This window comes from Mandrillus leucophaeus, unplaced genomic scaffold (genome assembly GCF_000951045.1).
Source record: "Mandrillus leucophaeus isolate KB7577 unplaced genomic scaffold, Mleu.le_1.0 Scaffold302, whole genome shotgun sequence".
Taxonomy (NCBI): Eukaryota; Metazoa; Chordata; class Mammalia; order Primates; family Cercopithecidae; genus Mandrillus; species Mandrillus leucophaeus.
Window position 1 is genome coordinate 1,076,646 of NW_012103166.1, and position 26,868 is coordinate 1,103,513.

Genomic DNA, 26,868 nt, shown 5'->3' on the forward strand with positions numbered 1-26,868 from the left:
TACCACCATGCCTGGCTAATTTTTGTATTTTTTAATAGAGACAGGGTTTCACCATGTTGTCCATGCTGGTCTCAAACTCCCGACCTCAAGTGATCCACCCGCCTCAGCCTCCCAAAGTGCTGGGATTACAGGTGTGAACCACCATGCCCGGCCATAATAAAGTTTTTATAAGAACACTGCCAGGCTCATTCATTTACAAACTGCCTATGGCTGCTTTCATACTACTGCTGGCAACTACAACAGAGACCATATGACCTGCAAAACCTACAATAATTACTCTTTGGCCCTTCCTGGAAAAAGTTTGTGACCCCTGGTTTAAACCTTCAAAGTAGTGCAATATACTAGTCATAATATGGCCAGAAAAGCAATGTAAGTTTGAAAAAGAAGAATTTACATATATGCTAATGCTGGTTCATGGAACTTTCTTTACATTCACCTCACCACTGAGAGGAAACCTAATCTCAAATTCTACCCAGGTGGCAATGTTCTTTGAGTGAGAATGTTCACTGCTGTAGTTCTAGTCAGATGACTGGTGATTACTTTCATAGATTTCCAGGCCTGGTTTTTGGTGTATTCTGCATCAACAAGTTTTGGATTTTTTCGAGACAGAAGAATGAGAGGATCTCGTTCTGGACTTGTCCTATAAAAGAAACACATGACATAAAACTGTGTGGCCTGTATTAGAATACTGTTCCCAATCCCTGAAAGGTGAGCAGGACTAGGACCCAAGGCAATGACTCTGCACAAATGGACAATTCACTGGTGCTGTGACAGCAGAGGAGAGGTACACTGGGTACTGCAGCACCTAGGTTGTCCAGGGCTGGTCCCCTCTGTACCTTTAGGGTTGGGGAGTGCTTGGCTCTTCTTTGTCTGCGTTTGGTCTTAAAGGGTATGTTGTTCAGGTCACTATAGTCAAATCCCAGGGAATGATTTCCCTTTTAGGAAAGTTCATGTAGCTTCTATAATCACTGGTGCTTATAACTGTGAGGCTAGCTAGTCACCACTCACTAAAACAGCTACACGACCCTTGTTATGTACACTCTGTACAGTCCAGTATAATATTTAATTTTTTAAAAATGCACAAAAACCAAAGGGCTTAAAAACCTAATGACTATATGTGGAAAAATTTCTAGTGATGTTCCAAGTAGCAGAGGATCTTGACATGTGAGGCATCATGGATTCCTTGATAATCGGTTAAGAACTATGAACCAACCTCCTCTCCTTCCCAGAAAAATGCACATATCCCCACATAATTTCAAGGGAGTCCTAAAACTCTTGAAGTCCAGACATGGTCCCCAAGTTAATTTGTGACTTCAAGATTTAAGAATCAAAGAAGTTGGTAAGAAACAGGACATAGTAGCTGGATAATCCATTTACCTCCTAAAGTCTATCTCCCAAGCGAAGAGGAGGGTGAAGAGAGAGTATAATCTCTGGCAAGGACTCACTTGCTAAAACTACAAAACCCTTCTCCCTTCACGGTCTTTTCTATTCATCTACTCCACAGATACTTATCGTATATTGACATGCTAGGAACTGTTATTGGCACTGGGACTATGGAACTGAACAACACAGGGTCCTTCTACTACCTTTGCCATTTTTCTCTTCTCTTTCCTCCCTGCTCTCTTCTTCATTTTCAGCAGTCTCAGTCTGTGCTCTTAACTACTATTAGGCAGCCACATGTTCTGATAAAAAAGGCAGTTAAGAAATACGGTGTTGAGTCCTGCTCTGCATTAACCAGCAGAGTGACTGTGGCATGATCATAAGCTACTCCTAGAAACTGATCATAAGCTACTCCTAGGGACTGTAAGAAGACACCCATCTGTTGTGTTTGACATCACACAATCAATGCCCAACACACTTGTAACACTATCTGTAAAATATCTGCTAAATGACTGAAGTGGATGAACTTTACTTCTTTGAATATCAACTCAATCAATGGCGATTTGGGCAAATAATGTGAATTATTCTCAAATCTAAAATTGTGATTCCACATTTCTTTCTTTGTTATCTTAGCTTTCCCTTTGAACTACAGAGCTTGTCATACCCTCAAGGTTACTTATATTTTACATTACTTGGAAGAATGTATTTGTAAAATGTCAGAAAATAATTCACCTTGATCCTCGAAAATATGCTGTAGAGTTTTTCTTTTTCCATGGCCACTGTGCTGCTGACCTAAGAATACAGAATTTAATTAGTTTCAATATATCTTTTTCAACTATATAAGAATGTGCTTTAACCATTTCTGAAGATTAGTTCAGAGCTTCATATTTCTAAATAAGTCTAATCAAAGCTACTCAAAAGAAAAAGCCCTAAAGGACACTTTGTTTCCTTTTGCTACCATTTCATGGCTCTGGAGGTGCTATTCAGTTGTATCTACAAATCTACTCCCCACTAACAAGTTAACAACATTGAAAGAAAAGCCCCCAAACCGTGAAGGTCATGATTAGGTCTCTTTATAATTTGGCAAATGTGGATTTCCTCTGTACCTTAAGTAGGGTGCTACTGATAAAATTAATTATGTGAACAAAACTGCAAAAAAATAAAAAAGCATCAGAAATGGAATGAAAGGGAAATCACTCTCTCATTTTATGTTTTGCATAGGTGGGAAGTGTCATCGGATTTAGTCTGATATTTGAAAAGCACCTTTGTATTCTTAAAGCCAGACTAAGTGCTCCATAAAGATGAAGTCCTTGAAACTCAGATCTCAGTACACATTACCACGGCCAGCCTTCCTTACTGAAACTGCTAGCTCACAGATGCATCATTCTTAACTTGCTTCGTAGGAACCCTCCCTGTACAGAAGTCTGCACAGCATCTTCCTCTGAAAAAGGAGGGGAAGGCTGAACTGAAGTTAATGAGGGATTGGTGGGCTGTATTACAGTCATGGAGAAACTCAGGATATAAACTTTCTCGGCATAGATCCTTTTCAGATACATATAATGTCATGCTGCTCATTTTCACTCAGCTGAGAATGCGCTCAGTATCTTCCAGGTCCTCAGACCTCCACCCTCAGCCAACCTGGCTCATCCTCTGGCCTTTTCTGGATGGATCACCTTTACCTGATTCTCCAGTCTTAAGGCCAGAACTATCTTGTTTACCCCCTACTTCTTCCTGCCCAAGCAGAGACACTATAGCACTGGATTTTTGTGTTTTGTTTCTAGTGGAAAATATTTCATGCTCCTCATGCAAAGTTCTCATGAAAAAGCATAAAGATAAAAGTAAGAAGTCCTCTGGAATCTCCCCGTCCACAGGTAACAATGTAACATTTTAGCCAAGAATTTCCTGGCAATCATTTCTTCATATTAGTAGCTTTCAACTGGGGGTAATTTTGCCCTTCCCTCCCACCCAGGGGACATTTGGCCATGTCTGTAGACATTTTTGATTGTTACTACTAGGGGACTGCTACTGGCATTTAGTGGGTATAGATCAGAGATCAGAGATGCTGCTAAACAATTCTACAGTGCTCAGGATAGCTCCCAGGACAAAGAATTATCCAGCCCAAAATGTCAGCAACACTAATACTGAGAAACTTTGCTCTATGTAACAGAGGTCACACCATACATACTGTTAGGTAACAATCATTTTTTATTTTTTTGAGACAGAGTCCCACTCTATTGCCCAGGTTGGAGTAGAGTGGCGCATCTCTGCTCACTGCAACTTCCACCTCCCAGGTTCATGCCATTCTCCTGCCTCAGCCTCCCGAGTAGCTGGGACTACAGGCACCCACCAACACACACAGCTAATTTTTTGTATTTTTAGTAGAGGTGGGGTTTCACCGTGTTAGCTAGGATGGTCTCGATCTCCTGACCTCATGATCCGCCCGCCTCGGCCTCCCAAAGTGCTGGGATTACAAGCATGAGACACCGCGCCCAGCCCAGGTAACAATCTTAATAGGAACTATAAATAATAATAACAGCCAACATCTATATAGCACTTCACCATGTTACAGACATTGTTATAAGTGCTTTGTAAATATAGAATCATTCTCACTATCTTAAGAGGTAGGTTTTATCATCCCTATTTTACAAATGAGGTCCTTCAGAGGTTAAGCAACTTGCGCAGAGTCATGCAGCTAATAAGAGCCAGGATTTGAACGCAGAGCTTTTAAAACCTACACTGCCTTTCCATTCATGCACTATGTTCCATTTTATAACCTCTGGCAAAGACTCACTGCAAAAATTCCATTTTACAGTCATATTATGATTCACTTCATCCTTTATTGATGGGCTTTTGGGTAGTTTCCAACTTTCTGCTCTAAGAAACAACATGGTAGTAAACATCCTTGTACACAAATCTTTGCACACTTGTCTAATTCCTTAGGATACATTCTAGATGTGAAACAGCTGGGTCAAAGGATACACAGTATACATTTCCAATTTTGATACATATTGTCAAACTATCTAACAAAAAATGTATCAATTTATACTCAAAGTTACTTCTCTTTATTTCCTTGGTTCCTGCGGAAGCTGTGTTTAATATACATACACAGGACCCAAACTGTGTATCACTGTTCTCTCTCTTTCATTCTCCTAACCTACCCATCCTCCCTCAAAAGACCTAGGTTAGGACTTGTTTCTCCAGGCAAGTGCTAACAGTGGCCACCACAGCCTGGTGCTACCCCAGCCCTCTTTTTCAAACTCTCTCTGACAATAACAAATGAAATATTTAATCTGTAAAGAACAATGAATTCTTCTACAGAGTCAAATATAAATCAGTGGGCACAAACTCCCAAAATATCAGAAAAATAGAATGGAAAATGGCAGGCAGACATCAGTGCAGATGGATAAACAAGCAGATTATTAAATTTTCAAGGTAACCAATGAACATCACTAGAGATTCCAAACGGAGGGTTCTAAAAAACAAAATGGCAATTCTATAACGATGAATAAATTCAATTGAATAAAATAGGAAGGTATCAAAAGAAAAAAAGCATTCATATAAGATTACACTTTAAAACATTCTATCTGCCTAAAAATTGTTTACTAGTTTACATGGGGGAAAATGGTATTAATAACTACATGGTGGAGTAACTGGATAACACCTTGACCCCAGGAGTTTGAGTCCACCCTGGCCAACATAGTGAGATCCTGCCTCTTAAAAATAAACAAATAAACAAATAAATAAATAAAGTGACTGCTTCATATGTACTGACATGGAAAGATTACTTAGATACACCAATAAGTTAGGGGGAAAGTTGCCTAAGTTATACATATTTGTAAAATTTTATGAGCATATATAGGTTTCATAATCAGTTAAAATGTTTTTAAAGATTTTAAAAACAAGGCAGCTGCATGGCAGGTGGGAAAAGAGCTACAAAAAGAAGAATGTGAAAAGGGTATTTGCAAGTACCTGAGGGGGTGGGGTGGGGGAAAGGATTAGAAAACCAAGGCCAAGGCCAAGAATAACTTAGGGAAAAAAAAGTTTAAAACCTTTTTTCCAGCTTAGTGTGGTGGCTCATGCCTGTAATCCCAGCACTTTGGGAGGCCAAGGTGGGAGGATCACTTGAGCCCAGGAGTTTGAGATCAGGCTGGGAAACATAGCAAGACCTGTCTCTACAAAAAATTTTAAAAAACAACCAACAAACAAAAAAAACCATACCTTTTTCCCCCATCTCAAAATTATGTTCAAAACCCAAAAATAAACAAGCAATGACAGTCTCAATGTCAGGAAAACACAAGGAATATTAACCAGTAAAGAAGGTTGCATAAAGCACTTGGAAACCAGGACTTTAGGCCTAGATTTGCTTCTGACCTTGACCAGATCACTAAACCTTTCTGTGCCTTCATTCCCTTATCCCTGAAATTAAGGGCTGGACAAAGACAATTTCTAGTTCCAGTTCTGTAAAATATGAGACTGTTATTATTTTTTAAAATTTCCAAATTATACCCACTGGAGAAGTTTGTTTTTTAACAAAGGGCTCTACCCACCACTGAGGACTGCAGCCCTGTACGCTTCTTCAGGAGGGGAATATTCCCTTAACCCTCTTTGAACCTTCAGCCACACTTGGGAGAGGTGATAGGTATTTATGGAAACAAGGTTGAATTGTTTGCTTTCCTTATACCTGAAAGAAGGCCTATAATGACTGTGTTTCTGGAAGTTCCCTAATTAAGCACCAAAGTTTTTTGAATCATGATGTAAAATGTAGCTAGTTAAGAAATACCTACAGCTTGGATGAGCTACACAATCTAAATTCTGAAATGATAGCAGGATGGAGTCAACAGGCCAAGGCATGTCTCAGTCATGAATCAGAGAGGATCTGGAATAAGCTTGTACTTGAGATGCTTATGGAACATTTATGCTCCCTCAGCCCTGCCTAAAGTATTTCGTTCTCAATTGCCAAGCACGTTTATATTCTTCCAAATAATTTTCTATCCCCCACATGACACGGGCATTCATTTTTTCTTACTATGCAAGAACACACTCTTATTTAAAGAATCTTAAGTATAGAAAAACTGAAAATACTGACTGGGCGCAGTGGCTCACACTTGTAATCCCAGCACCCAGTGGGTGGATCACTTGAGGCCAGGAGTTCCAGACCAGCCTGGTCAACACGGTGAAACCCCATCTCTACTAAAAATACAAAAAATTAGCCGGGTGTGGTGGTGCATGCCTGTAATCTCAGTTATTCAGGAGGCCGAGGCAAGATAATTACTTGAACCCAGGAGGCAGAGGTTGCAGTGAGCCGCGATAGCACCACTGCACTCCAGTCTGGAGACAGAACATGACTCTGTTGCAAAAAACAATTAAATTAAATTAAATTAAAAAAAAGAAAAATTTAAAATAGAAAACAAAAGTCTCTGACAATCCCTTGCAAAGAGGCATTGCTGATAGTTTAGGATGGACTATTCAGCCCTTTTCTATGGATATGTAAACATTATTAGACATATACAAAATTGCTTATGTTACAGTTTTCTGTCCTTAATTTTTAACTTAAAAATTAGTTACTTAAAAGTAAATAGGCTGGGTGTGGTGGCTCACGCCTGTAATCCCAGCACTTTGGGAGGCCGAGGTGGGTGGATCACCTGAGGTCAGGAGTTCGAGACCAGCCTGACCAACATGAAGACACCCCATCTCTACTAAAAATACAAAATTAGCTGGGTGTGGTGGCACATGCCTGTAATCCCAGCTACTCAGGAGGCTGAGGCAGGAGAATCACTCGAACCTGGGAGGCGGAGGTTGCGGTGAGCTGAGATCGTGCCATTGCACTCCAGCCTGGGCAACAAGGGTGAAACTCCGTCTCATCTCAAAAAAAAAAAAAAGTAAACAATTGGTTATATTCTATGGCTTATTTCAAGAAAACCCAGAAAGAGGAAAAAATAAAACTTCTTTAAAGCACCTACCTTACCAGATCTTCTCTGAAGAGATCCCACCGTCCAAGACCTGTAGGATAAATTGGCCAAACAGCAGGTCCCCCTTCCCAAAATGTCCAAGCAGGATACATGATATCATGGTACTCTGATGTCTTCAACAAAAACAGACAGGTCGTTCTAAATCAGTCTTGGAATAGAGTGAAAAGAGGCAACTGCAATCATGCCACTGGATCTGGACAGCCTTGGTTTAGTGTCACATTGTCAAAGATATATTTTCCCTATTTTCCAAAGTCTAGCCTGTAGACATTAAAAGGCAAAAGTGACTATGGATTAAAAGTCATGGGCTCACTGAATTCCAGAATTTAGAATCACATTAAAGGTCAATATTTTTAGTTCCCCCAAATTCTGTTTTCCTAGAGGATATATACTGTTAAGATTTTCAATTTAAGGAAACAAAATGCCCAATTCTGAATAATCACAGAGCTCTCTCATTATTTGACTATTACGCTTAAGAGTTTACACTGTCTTACCAGTTTTTGGTTATTTCCCAATGGGTTTTTTTGAGAGCAAGAGCCAAGAAATACAGTGCAATGGTTAAGAGTGTGGGCTCCTGACGTGGATCATATGGGTTTGGATGCTGACTCCACCTCTTTATACCTCTAGGCAAGTTACTTAATGGTTTTATGCCTCAGCTTCCTTATCACTGTAATGGAGGAAACAATAATATCAATAATATGATCTACCTAAAAGGCTTATTTTGAATATTAAATGAGTTGATACACGTAAAATCTTAGAACAGTATCTGGCACATTTTACGTACTTCATAAATATTAGCTAGTGTTATCTCATACTATGGCACTGTTGGGCTCACATTGATTGGTCAATACATTCTTGGTTATTCATCGATCAGGGTCAGAAGTATGGATGAGCAGAATGAGAGGAAGGGGTGTTATCACATCTTTTTGAAGAAGTTTGAGGCTGGGCACGGTGGGTCACACCTGTCATCCCAGCACTTTGGGAGGCCGAGACAGGTGGATCACCTGAGATCAGGAGTTCGAAATCAGCCTGGTCAACATGGTGAACCCCTGTCTCTACTAAAAAATACAAAACAAAACAAAAAAAATAGCCGGGCATGGTAGCAGGTGCCTATAGTCCCAGCTACTTGGGAGGCTGAGGTGGGGATCGCTTGAACCCAGGAGGTGGAGGTTGCAGTGAGCCAAAGTCGCGCCACTGCACTCCAGCCTGGGCAACAGAGTGAGACTCTGTCTCAAAAAAAAGAAAGAAGTTTGAAACCATTTGTTCCTTTTTTTTTTTTTTTTTTTAATCCACCTGCCTCGGCCTCCCAAAGTGCTGGGATTACAGGCATGAGCCACTGTGCCTGGCCTCCATTTGTTCCCTTTTTATGGTTACTTCTGTTCAAAATCTGGCCACTGATTAACCTCTAACTCTACTGTTTCTTCCACTGGAAATACATGCACAATATGCTGTTTGCTGTCTCTCAAATATGTAAAAAAAAAGATGTGATTCATCAAGCACCTTAAACATAACAGCTATTCAATAGAAGCTGCACAATTAACTATAAAGTTGACAGAGTAAAACCCTCCCTTGGAAACTAGAAGTCACTGATTTAAAAAATAGGAGGGAAGTAAAGATGAACGGAAAGTTAGTATACCGATGGTCATACTTTATTATCCGCAGAAACAATAGATAGATAACAAACACGAAGTCCCTACTGACTTACATGGGAGCCTCTATCTGTTCTTCTGGGTGAGTTTCACGACAAACAATGGAACCAAGCACTTTTGAGAAATGAGGCTAGATCATGGGAAATGCAACACAAATGTGGCCTCTGCCCACTTGCAACACAGGAAATAAAACAAGTCTAGGGAGAAAGTAAACTGTGATAAAGAAAAAGTGGGGATAAAAGGTCCCTCTGCTTTGGACAAACCAAATCAGAGATAGTGTTCCTTTCCCCAAATTCCATGGGGTTTTCCTCAATTCACTCTTACCCCATAGAATCTTCCATCCACTCTCTTCTAGCCTTTCCACCCCCACCCCCAAATGCTTTCCTTGTCTCTGGGGAACCAAGGCCCATCCCTGGCGATACAACATTTACATGAACCTGAGCACTGACAAGATATTCCTTGCCCCAATTCCCTAAGCCTACAGGTGTGTCCTAGCTACTCCAATCTTCCATGATGAGTCTAAAAGATCACCCCCTTGCATAGCCCTCTAGGTTATCTCTGGCCTATCCCTTCAAGGCACTGCCTGCACACACATCGTGTGGAGTTATCTGGCACCTTCAGGTTCACTTTTAGCCATGCTGGGCCCATGGAATATGGTGACAAATGGGACAGATGATACCCAGCACTATGGCTAAATATATACATAGTAGGAGCTCAATAAACTTTTGGAATGAAGGTGCTCCCTAACTCTAAGCTTTCTTGGACTCCTTCCTCCCATGCTCTGTAGGATCTTCGAGACCCACCTCTAATTCCTGTAGGTTTCTCAGGCCTCTCACGCCCTAGCCTCCATCTCTAGCCCTATAGACACTCAAGCAATCTTACATGACTTACCGGTTCTCAACTTCCTCTCCTCTGTCTTTTTGCTCAATCACTGTGACGCTAATAGAGACACAGACCCATTTCTGTACCTCAGTCCTCATCCTTACCATTGCCCATCAGACTATGTCACAGGACAATGATCTCATGCTCATAACTTAGAGGACCACCCTCCATCCACCCATGTGGCTCTCCCTGTACTTACCTTACTGAAGGAGAAGACTGGGATGGCAGGCTCCATCCATTTAGGAACCTGAGGATAATCTCGTACATTGATTACCATCTCCATGTCAGGGAGACGCCCAATCACTTCCAAAATAAAGTGCTCAACACCACTACACCTGTCAACCAGACATACCATAAATTCAGCAGAGCAGTGCCTGCAGGCTCTACGACAAGGTAAGGTCCCATTCACATTTTAAAGTAAGACAACTCAGTGTTCCAGATCATCAGCCTACTGCAAAGTTCCCTGAAAGCAATGCTTCTAAAGGGGTCATTCTGCTTTTTTGCATTGTGCAAGTTCACTCCTAGCTAAGCTGCTCCAGCTTAAAATACTTAATAAAAATTTCCAAATAAATCATCATAGCTTTGAAGGGAATATTATTGCTACTTCTACCACTTTATTCATTCTTCTTTTCTTTATTTCCCTTATATGGCATCGTTTAATTAGTAGACAAGATACAAACTCTCGTAACAGGTGAAATAGCTAATTTTCTACCTGTGTTCCTTTGGCTTTGCTTCTCACAGACACCATTTTTATTTCATTATAATTAAGTCTCCTAGTTTATGAGAACAGATAGAAAACCTTTCATCATCTTCAACCTGAATAAAGAACACTATCAAAATCAGTTCTGCAAGCCAGAAAAAGTGTTATATACAGAATCATAAACACTGTAACATAGCTTTCTGACTAGATTCCCTGGGAATCCTCAGAGGATTTCTTGAAAGAAAAAGAAGATACACTGACAGTTTAGCTGGTTTCTGCCTCATTCTTTGAGGTCCTGACCAGCACGATGCTAGAGGCAGCATTCAAAGGCTTGATCAAAATTTCCTGGCAGCATGGAAATGACTGATTTAAAATATTGTTTTACTACTTGGGCAACTTAGGCAGAAGGGTTCTTTGAGCCCGAGAGTTCTAGACCTGCAACATAGTGACACAGTAGGCAATGTAGTGAGATCCCCCAGCAAAAAAAAAAAAAAACAAGTGTTTTTTATATATAGGGAGATAATTGCAAAAAATATCAACGGTTCACAAACATAGGAAAAGGTGCTCAACTGTATTAATAATAAAGAAATATCAATGAAACTAGATACCAATTTTACCAATCGGATTGACAAAGATCGAAAGTCCAATAGTGCAGTGTTGGTGAGGGTGTGAGATCTATTTCCAGCATATGATATATGAGCTATGGAAGTGTTTAGCCTCTTTGTAGGACAATTAGCTTCTATTTACCAAGATTTCTCTCTTTTTTTTTAAATTTTTTTATTTGAGGCAGGGTCTCTTGCTCTGCCATTCAGGCTGAAGAGTACAGTGGCATGATCATGGCTCACTGTGGCCTCAAAAATCCTAGGAGCAAGCAATCTTCTCACCTCAGCCTCCTGAGTAGCTGGGACTACGGGTGTGTGCCATCACACCTGGCAAGTGTGTGTGTGTGTGTGTGTGTGTGTGTGTAAAGACAGAGTCTTGGTATGTTGTCCAGATTGATCTTGAATTCTCGGGCTCAAGTGATCCTCCCACCTCAGCCTCCCAAAGTGCTGGGATTACAGGTGAGAGCCACTGTGCCCAGCCTATCTATCTATCTATCTATCTATCTATCTATCTATCTATCTATCTATCTATCTATACGTGTGTGTGTGTATATATATATTATTTTTTTTGAGATGGAGCCTCGCTCTGTGGTCCAGGCTGGAGTGCAATGGCACAATTTCAGCTCACTGCAACCTCTGCCTCCTGATTTCAAGTGATTCTCCTGTCTCAGCCTCCTGAGTAGCTGGGATTACATGCACAGGCCACCATGCCCAGCTAATTTTTGTATTTTTAGTAGAGACAGGTTCTCTCCAGGTTGGCCAGGCTGGTCTCGAACTCCTGACCTCAGATGATCTGCCCGTCTCGGCCATCCAAAGTGCTGGGATAACAGGCATGAGCCACTGCACCCAGCCTATTTATCAAGATTTTAAAATGACATTAATTGACCTAGTTATTATACTTCTAGGAATTTAGCCTACATATATATTTACATGAGTGTTCACGGTAACAAGGATATTCACTGCAGCATTGCTTGCATTATCCAAAAAGCAAAGGGATGTGGTGAGGGATAATCTAAATGTCCATTGATAGAGGGCTGAATAAAGAAATCCATATAATAAATTATTATACAGCCATGAAAAAGTGAGGCGTTCTCTATGGACTCTTATGGAACAATCTCAAAATCTACTGTTATATGGAAAAGACATCTAAGTGCAGAACAGAAGATAGAGCACGTTTTAGTTCGTTGATAAGTCTAGATGCTTGTATATGTATAGACTATTTCTAGAAGGATATACAAGACACATAATTCTTATTGTTTTTTGAAAAGAGGTCTCAGGGACTAGCGGTCTGAGGTGGAAGAGAAACTTCCTTTTCACTGAATGTCTTTTGGAGATATCCAAATATTTTAGCATGGTAAAATAGTCATTGGCTGCCTGAAGGTGGGGCATGGGGAGGAGAGGGAGACAGGGAGATGCAGGAGAGAGGGACTGCAAAGAGGCAGCCAGTCTCCAGCCTGGGTGACAGAGCGAGATTCCCTCTCAAAAAAAAAAAAAAAAAAAGGATTGTATCTAGACCCAGAAAGATATTATTTCTAGCTATATGGGAATCTTCCAGATATCACACCACTCCGTGTATTTCATTCAGGATTGTGTTTTGGAATACTGCATTCTATTTGTATTTTGTCCCTCTCTGTTTTTTATTTTACCATGCTAAAATATTTGGATATTTTACATATCCAAAGTGCATGTAATATTCTTTGACACTAAAAGAAAAAACATCTAGTTAAAAAGTTTTTTAAAAGTTGCAGTACAATTTATACATTACAGCTAAAACACTCATATTTCTTTCACATTTGGCTTTTAATTTAATTTAATTTTTTATTTTTTGAGATGGAGTTTCTTTCCTGTTGACCAGGCTGGAGTGTAATGGCGTGGTCTCAGCTCACTGTAACCTCTGCCTCCCAGGTTCAAGCAATTTTCCTGCCTCAGCCTCCCAAGTAGCTGGGATTACAGGTGCCTGCCACCATGTCTGGCTAAATTTTTTTGTATTTTTAGTAGAGTCGGGGTTTCACCATGTTGACCAGGGTGATCTCGAACTCCTGACCTCAGGTGATCCACTCGCCTCAGCCTCCCAAAGTGCTGGGATTATAGGTGTGATCCACCACGCCCAGCCACATTTGGCTTTTAAAATAGTACTCTCTTACATAATTCCATTTATAGAAAACTGTAGAAAATAATCCATAATTCGAGAAAGTAGTCATCAGCTGCCTGAAGGTGGGGCATGGGGAGGAGAGGGAGACAGGGAGATGCAGGAGACAGGGACTGCAAAGTGGTAGAAAGAATATTTTGGTTGTGATGGAAGGTTCATTATCTTGGCATAAACATACATGAAGACTTAGTGTACACTGTAGGTTTTATTTTTAATTGATAAATAATAATTGTATATATTTACAGGATCCAATGTAATGTTTTGATACATGTTTACATTGTGGAATGAGTATATCAAGCTAATTAACATAGCCTCACATACTTTTTTTGTTGTGGGAACATTCTATACTTCACATGTAATTTATGTTAACCACACCTCAATAAAGCTGTTATTAAAAAATACTATTACAACTCAGTTTTGAAATGACTTGTCTCTAGAATTAGATAAATCTCTGGTTCCTCTGCTCATCCTTGAAATGTGGAGTTTATATTTCATTTTATTCAAAACTGAATTTTTAAAATGTCACATAGGTTTCTGAAACTGGATAGATTAAAAGTATCTAGACCTGCCTGTAATCCCAGCACTTTGGGAGACTGAGGCAGGTGGATCACAAGGTCAGGAGTTTGAGATCAGCCTGATTAACAAGGTGAAAACCCGTCTCTACTAAAAATATAAAAATTAGCCAGGCATAGTGGCGGGTGCCTGTAGTCCCAGCTACTCAGGAGGCTGAGGCAAGAGAATCGCTTGAACCTGAGAGGTGCAGGTTGCAGTGAGCCAAGATCACGCCATTGCACTCCAGCCTGCGTGACAGAGTGAGATTCCCTCTCCAAAAAAAAAAAAAAAATCGTATCTAGACCTAGAAAGATATTATTTCTAGCTATATGGGAATCTTTAAGATATCATACAACTGTGTGCATTTCATTCAGTATTGTGTTCTGGAATACTGCATTCTATTTGTATTTTGTCCCTCTCTGTTTTCCTTAGTTGTACGTGTAGCTAGGATAGGGAACTTTCAGTGTCATTGGAAATATACATTACTTTATTGCTAATGAAATGTACTGTACTCCCTTCAGAACATTTCTAAGCTCATGATTATGATCAAAATGTTCTGAGCTCAGGAAGAAGAGAATTGTGCCTTTCAGAAACTTTGAAAGCATTTCATTTCATTTGGCAATTGTTCAGCAAACTATTAAACATTGGGTAAGCTTTCAAAGTCCAACAATGTCTATATTCTTATTTTCTTTCTCATTTGTGGAAATTAAAAATTCCCCCAGACTCACAATTTATATTTAAAGTCTCTATTATTGAGTCCCAAATAACAAAACAAATGTCTGTTTAAAATACCTTAATGATTTTTTCCTCTACAACCTTATTTCCCCTGATATCTGATAGCCAAAGGGTAACTGATTTCCTCAGGGTTGTGGGATATTAAATAATCTTTTTCATTGTTCTTATTATTATTTATTTGAGACAGGTCTCGCTCTGTCACCCTGGCTGGAGTGCAGTGGCATAATCATGGCTCAGGCTTACTGCAATCTTGACCTCCTGCGCTCAGGTGATCCACTCACTTCAGTCTCCCAAGTAGCTAGGACTACAAATACATGCCACCACACCCAGCTAATGTTTGTATTTTTTGTAGAGATGAGGTTTTGCCATGTGGCCCAGGCTTGTCTTGAACTCCTGAGCTCAAGCGATCTTCCTGCCTTGACTTCCCAAAGTGCTGGGATTATAGGCACAAGCCACCATGCCCAGCCTGTTTTCTTGTTTACATTTATTTATTTATTTATTTATTTATTCACTCTTGCTGCCCAGGCTGGAATGCAATGGCGCAATCTCAGCTCACCGCAACCTCTGGCTCCCAGGTTCAAGCGATTCTCCTGCCTCAGCCTCCTGAGTAGCTGGGATGACAGGCACGTGCCACCACACCCGGCTAATTTTGTATTTTTAGTAAAGACAGGGTTTCTCCATGTTGGTCAGGCTGGTCTCGAACTCCTGACTTCAGGTGATCTGCCCGTTTTGGCCTCCCAAAGTGCTGGGATTACAGGCCTGAGCCACCACACCTGGCTTACTTTACATATTTATAACAGTAAATATTAAATTGTTACAAAGTTGTTATTAAATACAAATAATACAAATCTTTATGTACAAATTGATAATTTTTTTGCAACTCTGCACATTTATTTTACTTTTAATGACAGAATAGGGATTGTTTAGAAAGATGCTCTTACATAAGGGAATATTATGCCCTCTGAGTTTTGTATCTTCTAATTTGATAAAGATTTGAGTTAAAAAACAAAAAACAAAAAACTCCAAAATGCAATGCTGCCTAAACTCAACCTCCACGCTCAGCCCATGACCCTCCCTGCCTACCACCCTGCCTTCAGCCAAATGACATGGTACCTCGGGTCTCACACCTGAATTTCTGAAGTCTTGGCTGGCGTAATTTGCAGCACTAGCTACTCCTGTTTTTTATTTTTTATATTTTTTTATAGACAGGGTCTCACTCTGTCGTATTATTTGCCACTCTGTCAGATTATTCGCCATAATCCAGGCTGGTCTCAAACTCCTGGGCTCAAGCAATCCACCACAAAGTGCTGGAATCACAGGTGGGAGCAACCATACCCCATCTGGTTACTCCTCTTGACTCTACCACCTCCCCTTGAATATTCAGTATCTAGAACTACACTGGCCCATGACATTCAACCAATTCCTCCTCCTTCTTTAGTCCAGCTCCCTCCTGCTAGGCCTCATCGGCCTGTATCCTGCTGCTACTGTATCCCAGGGAAGGAGCAGAAGAGGCAGAGCTACCACCAGTACTACCAGTGATGAACCAAGTCTCACAGAGGAGACAGGCTTTGAGAGTAGCTCGCAAGAAAAATTCCCAGGCAAGGAGAAGAGCTTGTCACTATTTCATAGTCTGCCTGAAATGGGAGGAGTGATCTGCTTGCTAGTCCCATGAATTGGCTCCTCTATAAAAGGGTATCAGGTAAGCCTATATGTAATAAAGTCAGAAGATATATCTACCTTATAACTCTTACCTTGAGGGGAACATGCAGTCATTTTCCCGGTATAGTCTGTTCTTGATGATCTGATAGTGGGTCCCTAGCTTCCGTCTGACTACCTCTGCCATCATCTTCCTGGAGATGCCTCCTCGGAAAGGAGTTAGATCCTCTTCTATGACACTGGGAAAGAATGGGAGTCATCAGGGAAAGCAGGCCAAGAGAGTGGTGCCATTCCACCTACTTCCTAAGTGCATTTAGGTTTCGTATTAGAGAACACAGTAAGTGGAAGGAAAGAATCGAGGGTGAGAATGAACCGCTCTTCCCTAGAAGCCCTGTAGGTAATCTGAAACATCAACGGCAATAAGGCAATAAAAAGTAAAAAGTGGGTCAATGTCTCTTCTTCCTCCCTCCATCTGGATTGCCCCTCCCTTGGCAGTTCTGTATTCCTCTTTCACCACTCATGCCACACCTGTGTCCTTCTAGTCACTTCAGTCCTCCTGGCATCTCCTCCCAATCCCACAGGAGGTGAAGTCTCTGCCTTACAGTATAGCACGGACTCTCTTGTTCTGGTCTGTCTGGTCCGCGCTCTCCCCTATACCCCCTTACTCTGATAGCCTGACAGCAGTAACCAAAATTACACTATTTTATATTCCTTTTAAAGTTGAGTGCATAGTAAGTTTTCAATAAGTATAAGCATCCAGGGAATTTTTTGAGGAGTCAAAAATAACATAAAGCGGAGCTTAAAAGACCCTGTTACTTAGCTGATGAAGACTCTGAGACCCAGAGGAGTTGAAGTGGCTTGGCACAGGGGTAACCAGTGGGAGTACCGGCACTAACACCCAAGTCTGTTTTCAGAGTTATCTATCTACCATACCTCATCCCGGCCCTGAGGTGCATTCTCCCTCTGAGACGGAGTCTCACTCTGTCACCCAGGCTGGGGTGCAGTGGCGTGATCCGGGTTCAATGCAACCTCTGCTTCCCGGGTTCAAGCAATTCTCCTGCCTCAGCCTCCTGAGTAGCTGGGATTACAGGCATGTGCCACCATGCCCAGCTAATTTTTGTATTTTTAGTAGAGACAGGGTTTCCACATGTTGGTCAGGCTGGTCTCGAACTTCTAACCTCAGGTGATCCACCGGCCATGGCCTCTCAAAGTGCTAGGATTACAGGCATGTGCATTTTCTAAAGATAACCATCAGGAAATTTAGGACTAGATTCAGCTATAGATGGGTTTATTTCCTCAACAATATTTATTGAGCACGTACTGAGGGCTAGCACCAGGGAGACAACAACAAATAAGACACAGACCCTGACCTCAGGAAGCTTGCAGCCCAGTGGGAAACACAGATGCATGTGCACTGAATCCCACAGTCAGTCAGTGGTTAGGCTGAGACCACCTGAGCCTTTCCCATCCCAGGGCATATTTATTCCCTAGAAATAGAAAAACATCCTTGCCTTTCTGACCACTGCAACCAAAATCTCTCGAGGATGTTAGAATACTTCCTGTGACAGCAACTAAACTCTCAAAGACACATCAAAGAAAAGAACTCACCCATGGTAGCAGCTGCAGTTTTGACTTGAACATGGTTCGTAATTCTCCAAAGACCTGTTAATTTGGTCAATAAATACTTTCCATTTTGAACCTTTAAAAAGTGAAGTAAATGAGAGTTAAAAAAAAGTCTCCTGAGCGTTATTTGCTAACACCACACAGGCAGAAGCAACAGAAGACCAAAACTTTCAGAAATCCCCTTCCCATCCAACTGATGGAAACGAAACGCCAGGCAGGAATTTTTGTGTGTGTAACTCTCACGCTCATGTCAAGTCTGTTCCTCTACCCGGGTGTCAGGTGTCCAAGAAACTGGAAAATTCCCAAGCTTAACGCCCAACCCTCAGAATGTTATGGATAGTGACGCGGACTCTCACTTTCTACTAATCAAATTGAACTCCACAAAGAGGATCGGTTAAAAGCTACAGACAATAAACCCCTCTTCTTCTCTTCTGGCAACACATTTACACACACGCGCGCGCGCACGACATTCGTCCCCATCCCCGACCCTCAGTGTTTCAGGCAGGTCCAGAGTAGCCAAGCACGGGCGACGCCTCCTGCGGGTGAACGGGGAATTCTCTCTCCTCCCTGTCATTCTGAATTCTGGGGGATGGGTTACTCTCCAGCGTCCAGAGCAAGAGCAGAGACCCCGGCACTTCACTCTCCGCCGCAAGGCGCCCCGGTGCCCTCTGCTCAGATCCGCGCTACAGCCGCCACAGCATCTTCCTGGGCGCCGGCCGCGCGGGGGAGCGCCTCGGGACTACGACCAGACCACGAGCCCAAGGGGCACGCTCGGCACTGCCCGGAGCCCACCTGACTCCTTCTGGCGGCCCTGCGCTGGGGGCAGGAGGAACAACAGCAGCCAGAGCCGAAGCGGCGAGCTAGCCCACCACTCCATCGCCAGCCGACCTGCTGCAGATTCCCCGCCGCGGCGCTGGCGGAAGCGCGGCCCCGCACAAAGATGGCCACCCTGCCTCCTCCCCCCGCACCCCTCCTCCAGTCCCCAGCCTTGAGGCGGAGTTTCCCTGAGAAGGCTGCGCCAGGAAGGTGGGGAGAATAAACCAGTGGACCAGTTGCCTATCCTCCCTCCCTGGCATCCCTGGGAAAATAGGTCTGCAGCCAGAAAACTGAAGGTCAGAGAGGGTATGTTTCACAGTTAGTGGCACAACCAAGGCTTGGCATAGAGCCTAGGCTAAATAGTTCTTCTCTTGACATCAAATTGCCTCTTATCAAATAGCATAGATTCGTTGAGCGTGTGTGTGTGTGTGTGTGTGTGTGTGTGTGTGTGTGTACAGCACAGTTAGACCCAAAGGTTGCAATTAGCATAGCAGGGGTCCCTTTGTAATATGAATTTATAAAAGTTGGGGTGACTTAGACGTAGGGAAAAAAATCAGTGGTGTTAAATAAAGTTTATGGCAGGTCGTTGTTTTGGACTGATCTCTGGCACTAGGCCTCAAGACAGTAGACAAATCAGAATGGAGGCACTTGTCCTAGGTGCCACATAATTAAACTCAACTTTAAAAGGGGCCAGTTTTCCAACAAATAGGAGAAGGGGCCCATATACCTGTGCTGGCATGATAAAGAAGCTCCCTCTGATGTAACTCTTTAAGGAAAGTAACTTCAAAATGACCAATCTGCTTTTTGTTCCTTATTTCTGCTTTCTTCAGCCCTCTTCTGCCTATAAGCCCAACCCCTTCTGCTCAGCTCATTGGAACACTTTTCTGTTTCATAGCTGAGATGCTGCCTGATTCATGAATCACTAATAAAAGCCAATTAGATTTTTTTTTTTTTTTTGAGACAGAGTACAGTCTTGCTCTGTTGCCCAGGCTGGAGTGCAGTGGCACAATCTTGGCTCACTGCAACGTCTGCCTCCCAGGTTCAAGCGATTCTCCTGTCTCAGCCTCCTGAGTAGCTGGGATGACAGGAGTGTGTCACCACGCCCGGCTAATTTTTGTATTTTTAGTAGAGACAGGGTTTCACCATGTTGGCCAGGTTGGTCTCGAACTCCTGACCTCGGGTGATCTGCCCACCTCGGCCTCCCAAAGTGCTGGGGTTACAGGCATGAGCCACCATGCCCAGCCAAGAACTTTAAACTAAATTTGGTGAAATTTTGTTTCTTGACAGTGGGCAACATGATACTGGACAATATAGGTATATAGTATAGTACAGGTATATATCTTTATATAGGTATATATAGGTCAGCGTAGATATATTTAGTGATCATAGAACTACAAATACTTATTTTCTTTCTTTTTTTGAGACAGAGTCTCACTCTGTCACCCAGGCTGGAGTGCAGTAGCATGATCTTGGCTCACTGCAACCTCCACCTCCTGGGTTAAAGCGATTCTCCTGCCTCAGCCTCTTGAGTAGCTGGGATTACAGGGGAGCGCCACCACGCCTGGGTAATTTTTGTATTTTTAGTAGAGATGGGGTTTCACCATGTTGGCCAGGCTGGTCTCGAACACCTGACCTTGTGATCCACCCGCCTTGGCCTCCCAAAGTGCTGGGATTACAGGCTTGAGTCACTGCACTCAGCCTCTTTTTTTTTTTTTTTGAGATAGAGTTTTGCTCTTGTTGCACAGGCTGGAGTGCAATTACTCAATATTGGCTCACCGCAACCTCCGCCTCCTGGGTTCAAGCAATTCTCCTGTCTCAGCCTCCTGAGTAGCTGGGATTACAGGCATGCGCCACCACACCCGGCTAATTTTGTATTTTTAGTAGAGACGGGATTTCTCCATATTGGTCAGGCTGGTCTCAAACTCCAGACCTCAGGTGATCTGCCCGTCTCGGCCTCCCAAAGTGCTGGGATTACAGGCGTGAGTCACCACACCCAGCCATATTTATCTATTTTCTAAAATGTACATGGTTATATCCCTAAGCTTTGTGGAAATATGGAAATACAGAGAAGTACAAGATCAAATCTGTGCTCCCACGTGTTTAGAACTAGTAGGGAAGACAAATATGCTTCCTTAGAGATAGTTTACAATTTAAGACAATAGTTAAGTGCCACTGGTTTCAGTGGAGGAAAAGATCAATATGAACTGGAAATCTGGAGAAAGGGGTAGGAGGGGTGTATTTTGTACGGAAGAAAAGGATATGTTGCAGTTAAGGAATATTGTTCTGGACTCACTAAAAATATGGGAGCCATAATATGCAGAAGGTGGGGATCAAATTTAGCTTGACAGTAGTGGAGGCTTTAGGATGCACGTTAAGGAATGGTGGAAGAGAAAATAATGTTGATTACCTAGGAATGGGCCGTATCAGTCACATATTACACCCATATGGGCATTTGGTCTATATTCCACCAGGGCAGAACCACCCAGTTTTTGTATGAGTGAGGCTCACTTTGGGTGAATAGAGAGGAAGAAAAAATGTATCCCCCAAACTACAGCATATTTCTTCTGGAATCCAAATGAAACTTTAGTCAATTTTTTTTCTACTTCCAGGAAGGTGTGCAGTACAGTCATGTGTTGTTTAACAATGGGAATATGTTTTGAGAAATGTGTCAGGCAATTTTGTTGTTGTGTGAACATCATAGAGTATACTTACACAAACCTACCTAGTATAGCCTACTGCATACTGAGGATATTTGGTATAGCCTATTGCTCCTAGGCTACAAACCTATTCAGCATGTTAGTGTACTGAATATTACAGGCAATTGTAACACAATGGTAAGTATTGGTGTATCTAAATGTAGAAAAGGTACAGTAAATGAGTAAAAATGATACACCTGTATAAGGCACTTACCATGAATGGAGCTTGCAGGACTGAAAGTTGCTCTGAATGAGTCAGTGAGTGGTGAGTAAATGTGAACACCTAGGACATTATGCTACTATAGATTCTATAAACACTATAGTTAGACCATACTAAACTTATAAACATATTTTTCTTTATTCAGTAATAAATTAGCTTACTGTAACTTTTTACTGTACAAACTTTTTAATTTTTTTCAACTTTTTGACTTTGTAATAACACTTAGCTTAAAACGCAAGCACATTGTGCAGCTATACAAAAATATTTTCCTTTCTTTTCTTTTTTTTCTTTTTCTTTTTTTTTTTTTTGAGACAGTCTCACACCATTGCCCAGGCTACAGTGTAGTGGCGTGATCTCAGCTGACTGCAACCTCTGCCTCCCAGGTTCAAGCAATTCTCATGCCTCAGCCTCCTGAGTAGCTGGGATTACAGGTGTTCACCATAACACCTGGCTAATTTTTGTATTTTTAGTAGAACCAGGGTTTTGCCATGTTGGCCAGGCTGCTGTTAAACTCCTGGCCTCCCAAAGTGCTGGGATTATAGACATGAGCCACTGCACCCGAGCTATCTTTTTTCTTTCTATATTCAACAAACTTTTTTTTTTTTCTATTTCTAAAATGTTTTATTTTCTTTTTTACTTTTTAAACTATTTTGTTGAAAACTAATATGCAAACACACACGTGTGTGTTTGGGTCAGGCCTACGCAGGGTCAGGATCAATATCACTATCTTTCACCTCCACATCTTGTCCCTCTGGAAGATCTTCAGGGGCAGTAACACAGATGGAGCTGCCATCTCCTATGATAAAAATGCCTTCTTCTGGAATACCTTCTGAAAGACCTGTCCAAGGTTGTTTTACAGTTAAATTTCATTTTTTTTTAAATAAGTAGAAGGAGTACAATCTAAAATAACAATAAACGTATAGTATAGTAAATACATAAACCAGTAACAAAGTAATTTATTATCATTATTTAGTATGCTATATTGTACATAATTGCCTGTGCTATACTTTTATACAACTGGTAGTGCAGGTTTGTGTACACTAGGATGCATTGCACTACAACATAAAGACAGCTACATCATTAGGCAATAAGAATTTTTCAGTTCTATTATACTCTCATGGGCTCACCATCATTTACGTGGTCTTTCATTGATTGAAACATCATTATGGGACACATGACTGTACTTAAAAATGAAAAAAAAAAACCCACAACGGTTGTATGAGTACTGAAAGTACAGTTTCTACTGAACGAGTGTTGGTTTTGCACCATCATAAAGTCGAAAAATTGTGAGTCAAACCATCCTAAGTTGGAGATTTGTGTGTATTCCTAAGTGACAGCTCTGTGATACTTTAGGACATTCGGAATATTTGGGAATATTAGTAAGTTTACTGGTTTCGATATCAGTCATTCTGGCTCTAAATTCTGGTTCTGGCACTTACTAGCCAGGCTGTTTTTTTTTTTTTTCTCTTCTTCTTCTGATTATTATTTTTGAGACAGGGTCTCTCTCTGTTGCCCAGGCTGGAGTGCAGTGGCACGATCTCAACTCACTGCAAACTTGACCTCCAGGGCTCAAGTGGTCCTCCCACCTCAGCCTCCCAAGTAGGTGGGACTACAGGCATGAGCCACCATGACTGACTGATTTTTTTAACTTTTTTTGTAGAGACAAGGTCCCACTATATTGCTCAGGGTGGTCTCCAACTCTTGGGCTCAAGTGATCCTCCTGCCTTGGCCTCCTGGTGTTGGAATTGCAGTCATGAGTCATCCTGCCTGGCCAGGAAGGCTATTTTCAACAACTTCAGTTTCCTCTGTAAAATAGGAACCATAGTAGAAACTATCAAAATGTTGTGAGATTTAAATGAAATGTGTAAAGCTACCAATCCAGTGCCTGACACAACAAAATTCTTAATAAAGGTTAATCATGCAGTCAATACAAACAACTTTCTATTAAGGAGCTTAAAATTGCTGGAGTGAAAGATTACACAAATGCTCCTTTTGACACTTTTACTCTTCTAATACCAAACTATAGGCAATTCCTGAACTCAACGTGACGTTGCTCACAGATCTTTACCTTTTTATCTGCCACTTCTCCAGGAGGACTGCCATTCTCCCACAAAGCCCCTATGCCTTTGAGGAGTCTTGGCTTAAACCCCAAGCTCTTTGCAAAGCTTTTCTTGGTATTGACACCACCACCATCCAACAGAATTCACTGGTGTTGCATGCTATCTCTGGACCTTGGACATACTTTTAATATTGCATTTATTGTAACAAATGGTAATTACTGTATTTTCTTGGTGTCTCCTCTCTTCTACTAGACTCTGAGACTTTGTAACCACAGCATCTGTCTAGTTCTTAGCAAACAATAAGCACAGGGTTGGATGCTGACGCATGACTTCATGACTTAGGCTCCCTCACTTAGCAATGACGTGACCCTAGGCGACACCTCCTAATCTATACTCATCTGTAAAATGGGGGTGATAACTTGTACATGGTTATTACATGGAGTCCAAGAGACAACAAGAAGGATCAGTAGCACAGTGCCCGCACCTCGTAGCCGCTAGCTGACTGAGGCCAAGGGAGGAAATGCGTTGGCCAATACTGGCCGGAAGGGGCGGGACCGCGAGTCAAGAGGAGCAGGCGAGCCCCACTGCGCAGGTGCAAATGGGAGGGGTTAGCGTGCCGGCTGGTTCCGGGAGCCCACTCGCGGCTGGGGCGGACCGCGGTCGCGTAGCTGACGTCATCGCTGTGCGCTGCCACGTCTGCTCAGCTCCGCGGTAATGGAGGCTGGGGATGGGTGCTGAAGGTACCAGGCTCTGGCTCTAGCTTTAGCTCTGGCACTGGAACTGCCTCGGAGTCTGGGTCTGAGTCTTGCAGCCCGAAGCCTGGACACCTTTTCTTGATTCTCTAGGCGGGGGCTGTCTGCGTGCAAGCAGCTGGTTTGCAGCGTTTCAACGCGGGGAGGGAGTTCCCTTACCTGGGGTCCAGTCTGTAAAGTTGTCGCCGCTTTCTAGGGATCCCGCCCCACCGGCTGGGACTTTTCCATGCGTGAGTATTACTGAGCTGCCGCAAGGTCCGGCTGTCCTGGACCTGCCTCGGCCCTCTTGGATGTGCGGCGGAGACTGCTTTGTCCATCTCTCTGCGGACTTCTCTTTGGGACCAGTCTGTTGAAGTTTGTGGTCTCCTGCAGCCCACCCCACCCCACCCCATACTCTCACCTCTTCCGTCCCAGGTTTTTCCCTGCACTTTTCTTTCCCTTTGCTCGTTAATGGAGCAAGGACCAGCAGCCCCTGCATCCAGTGGTTTGAATGCTTTGTTTCACTTGGGATTAGTTTACAGCCGAAGGCTGTTAGGAATAGGGAGCACTTGAAAACAAGGGTTTTTCCAGTGTCATCCTTGGGGTTTTAGGTATTGTTTAGGAAACATTGGTATCCGTATTGGCAGAATCATGATATCTGCCGTAGAATGATGAAAATAACTTTTTTTTTTTTTTGTCTCCAGTGAGGATCTTTATCTTTTACTTGCCTCTTAATCTTGCAGTTTCAGTAATTTCTATATGATTTTACACCAGCTTTTCTGGAGCGGACATCCACTTAAAGAGTTACTTTCAATATTTTAACCGTAACATAGAGATACCACTTGAACAGTTTTACTTTTAAACAGTTAAGAGAACTACTGGTACCGTTTCATTCCACTTCCTCAGTCCTGACAACCTCTACAGAACAGGGAACACTTTTTTTTCCCCCCACAGTGAAGAAACACACTCAGAAGTTAATTTATTCGGATAAGGTCAGATAATATGTGACCATCTGAACTCACAACCCATATCCCTTGATAACAAAACCTAACGTTTTATAAAATGCCGATTCTTCTATATTTCAAGGAATTTAATTGTGAAACATTGAGCAGGAAATGTATAAAGTGTGATGTTTCTTGTAAACTTCTGTCTGATTATAGTATCTTACATATGATACAAATCAGTTGACGAAAGACACAAATCAGGACTTGCCTAAAGCTTAACAGAGCTTAGATCAGAACTTAGGGTTTGACCCATTAGAGTCTGAATGGTCCTTTAATTCGAATAATGTAGGTAGTAGACACTGGGAACATTCGTTTGAAAATTTTTGTAAGGCCTGCTCACTCAGTTTTTCTCGTTGTTTTGTTGCCTACTTTAAAAATAGTCTACTGATATTTATATGTTTTTGTTATCGTTCAGAGTTGAAACTGGTTGACAACCATTAACCTGGGTTGCAACTACAGGTGGCACTGGAAGCAGACTGGTTCCTGGACATGCCCGGTGGAAGGAGGGGCCCTAGTCGGCAACAGCTAAGCCGTTCAGCTTTACCTTCTTTGCAGACTTTGGTTGGTGGGGGCTGTGGCAATGGCACAGGCTTGAGAAACAGGTAAAGAAAAAATAAGGCTATATTTAATTTGTAATGTCCTATCATCAGTAAGACGAACAAAAAGTCATCTTGTCATTCAGATATTTGCTTATTGAGATTAATTCTTGACACTGAGGTAGAAATCCTGCCTTTGAAGACAAAATTCAGAATTTCAAAATACTTTGGAGGTAAAAAGATGTGATATGGGACCCACAAAGTGAAAGTAGTCCCATTTTTTCTTTTGGCTGATCATCTAAATTCTAGTTATCCCCTTTTTATCTATTAGAAGAAGGGAGAAGTGAATGAAAATACAAGGCAAGTGTGATGGTTTATCTACTTATAAGCATTCTTTTTTTAGAGAGCAAATTAAAACTCCCAGCTGAAATTATAAGTCAGATTCCATCAAGGGTTTTAAATTGTCAAAAAATTGTTTGGTCTTAATAAACGTTAGCTGTTTATTATTAGCTGGGGTAGCTCATGCCATTAGGAGGTTTGATAATGTAGCAGTGCAAAGAGATGCTTTTACCTAATCAAGTATTTGCTCAAGATAATTTCTGCCAGCTAATTTCTCCTTCCTCCCTGAAAAAAGTTTTTCTCTTGCCTTGATTTTAATTTTCAGAGCTAGCAATCAGTACTACTGTGTTTTCAGGCCTATCTGATGGCATTAATGCACTTTTGTTTTCTAGGCCTGACCTTTGCCCTTTTTTTTCCTGACTTTCCAATCCCTCTTCCAATCTTTAAAATTAGTTCTGATCTCATCATTTCAGTCGAGCTCTCCCTGAAATTCCAGTTTGAAGGGATTTTTCCAGTCTCTGATTCTCATACTAATTTTTAATCCAAGTTTGGTTTATGTATGTATATAGAAC

At 41.8% G+C, this 26,868-nt stretch overlaps 2 protein-coding genes across 3 annotated transcripts in view; one reads left to right on the plus strand and one right to left on the minus strand.

The window, feature by feature from the left end:
* POGLUT1 (protein O-glucosyltransferase 1) overlaps positions 1-18,834 on the minus strand; it is a 26,081-nt gene extending 7,247 nt beyond the window's left edge. The window contains exons 1-7 of the mRNA XM_011987186.1: positions 18,687-18,834; positions 17,880-17,970; positions 16,367-16,510; positions 10,077-10,212; positions 7,341-7,462; positions 2,113-2,172; positions 541-640 (exon numbers count right to left, since the gene is read on the minus strand). Coding sequence (XP_011842576.1) covers positions 541-640; positions 2,113-2,172; positions 7,341-7,462; positions 10,077-10,212; positions 16,367-16,510; positions 17,880-17,970; positions 18,687-18,771 — 738 coding nt within the window. The 5' untranslated portion in view covers positions 18,772-18,834. The remainder of the gene's footprint in view (positions 1-540; positions 641-2,112; positions 2,173-7,340; positions 7,463-10,076; positions 10,213-16,366; positions 16,511-17,879; positions 17,971-18,686) is intronic.
* Positions 18,835-24,321: 5,487 nt separating this feature from the next.
* The window catches only part of TMEM39A (transmembrane protein 39A), a 32,074-nt gene continuing 29,527 nt past the window's right edge, over positions 24,322-26,868 (plus strand). Inside the window, exons 1-3 of one of the 2 annotated variants that reach the window (XM_011987190.1) lie at positions 24,357-24,397; positions 24,532-24,668; positions 25,837-26,023. In XM_011987190.1, coding sequence (XP_011842580.1) covers positions 25,911-26,023 — 113 coding nt within the window. In that variant the 5' untranslated portion in view covers positions 24,357-24,397; positions 24,532-24,668; positions 25,837-25,910. Of the gene's footprint in view, positions 24,669-25,836; positions 26,024-26,868 lie in introns of both variants that reach the window. The other variant, XM_011987192.1, reaches the window with a different exon arrangement.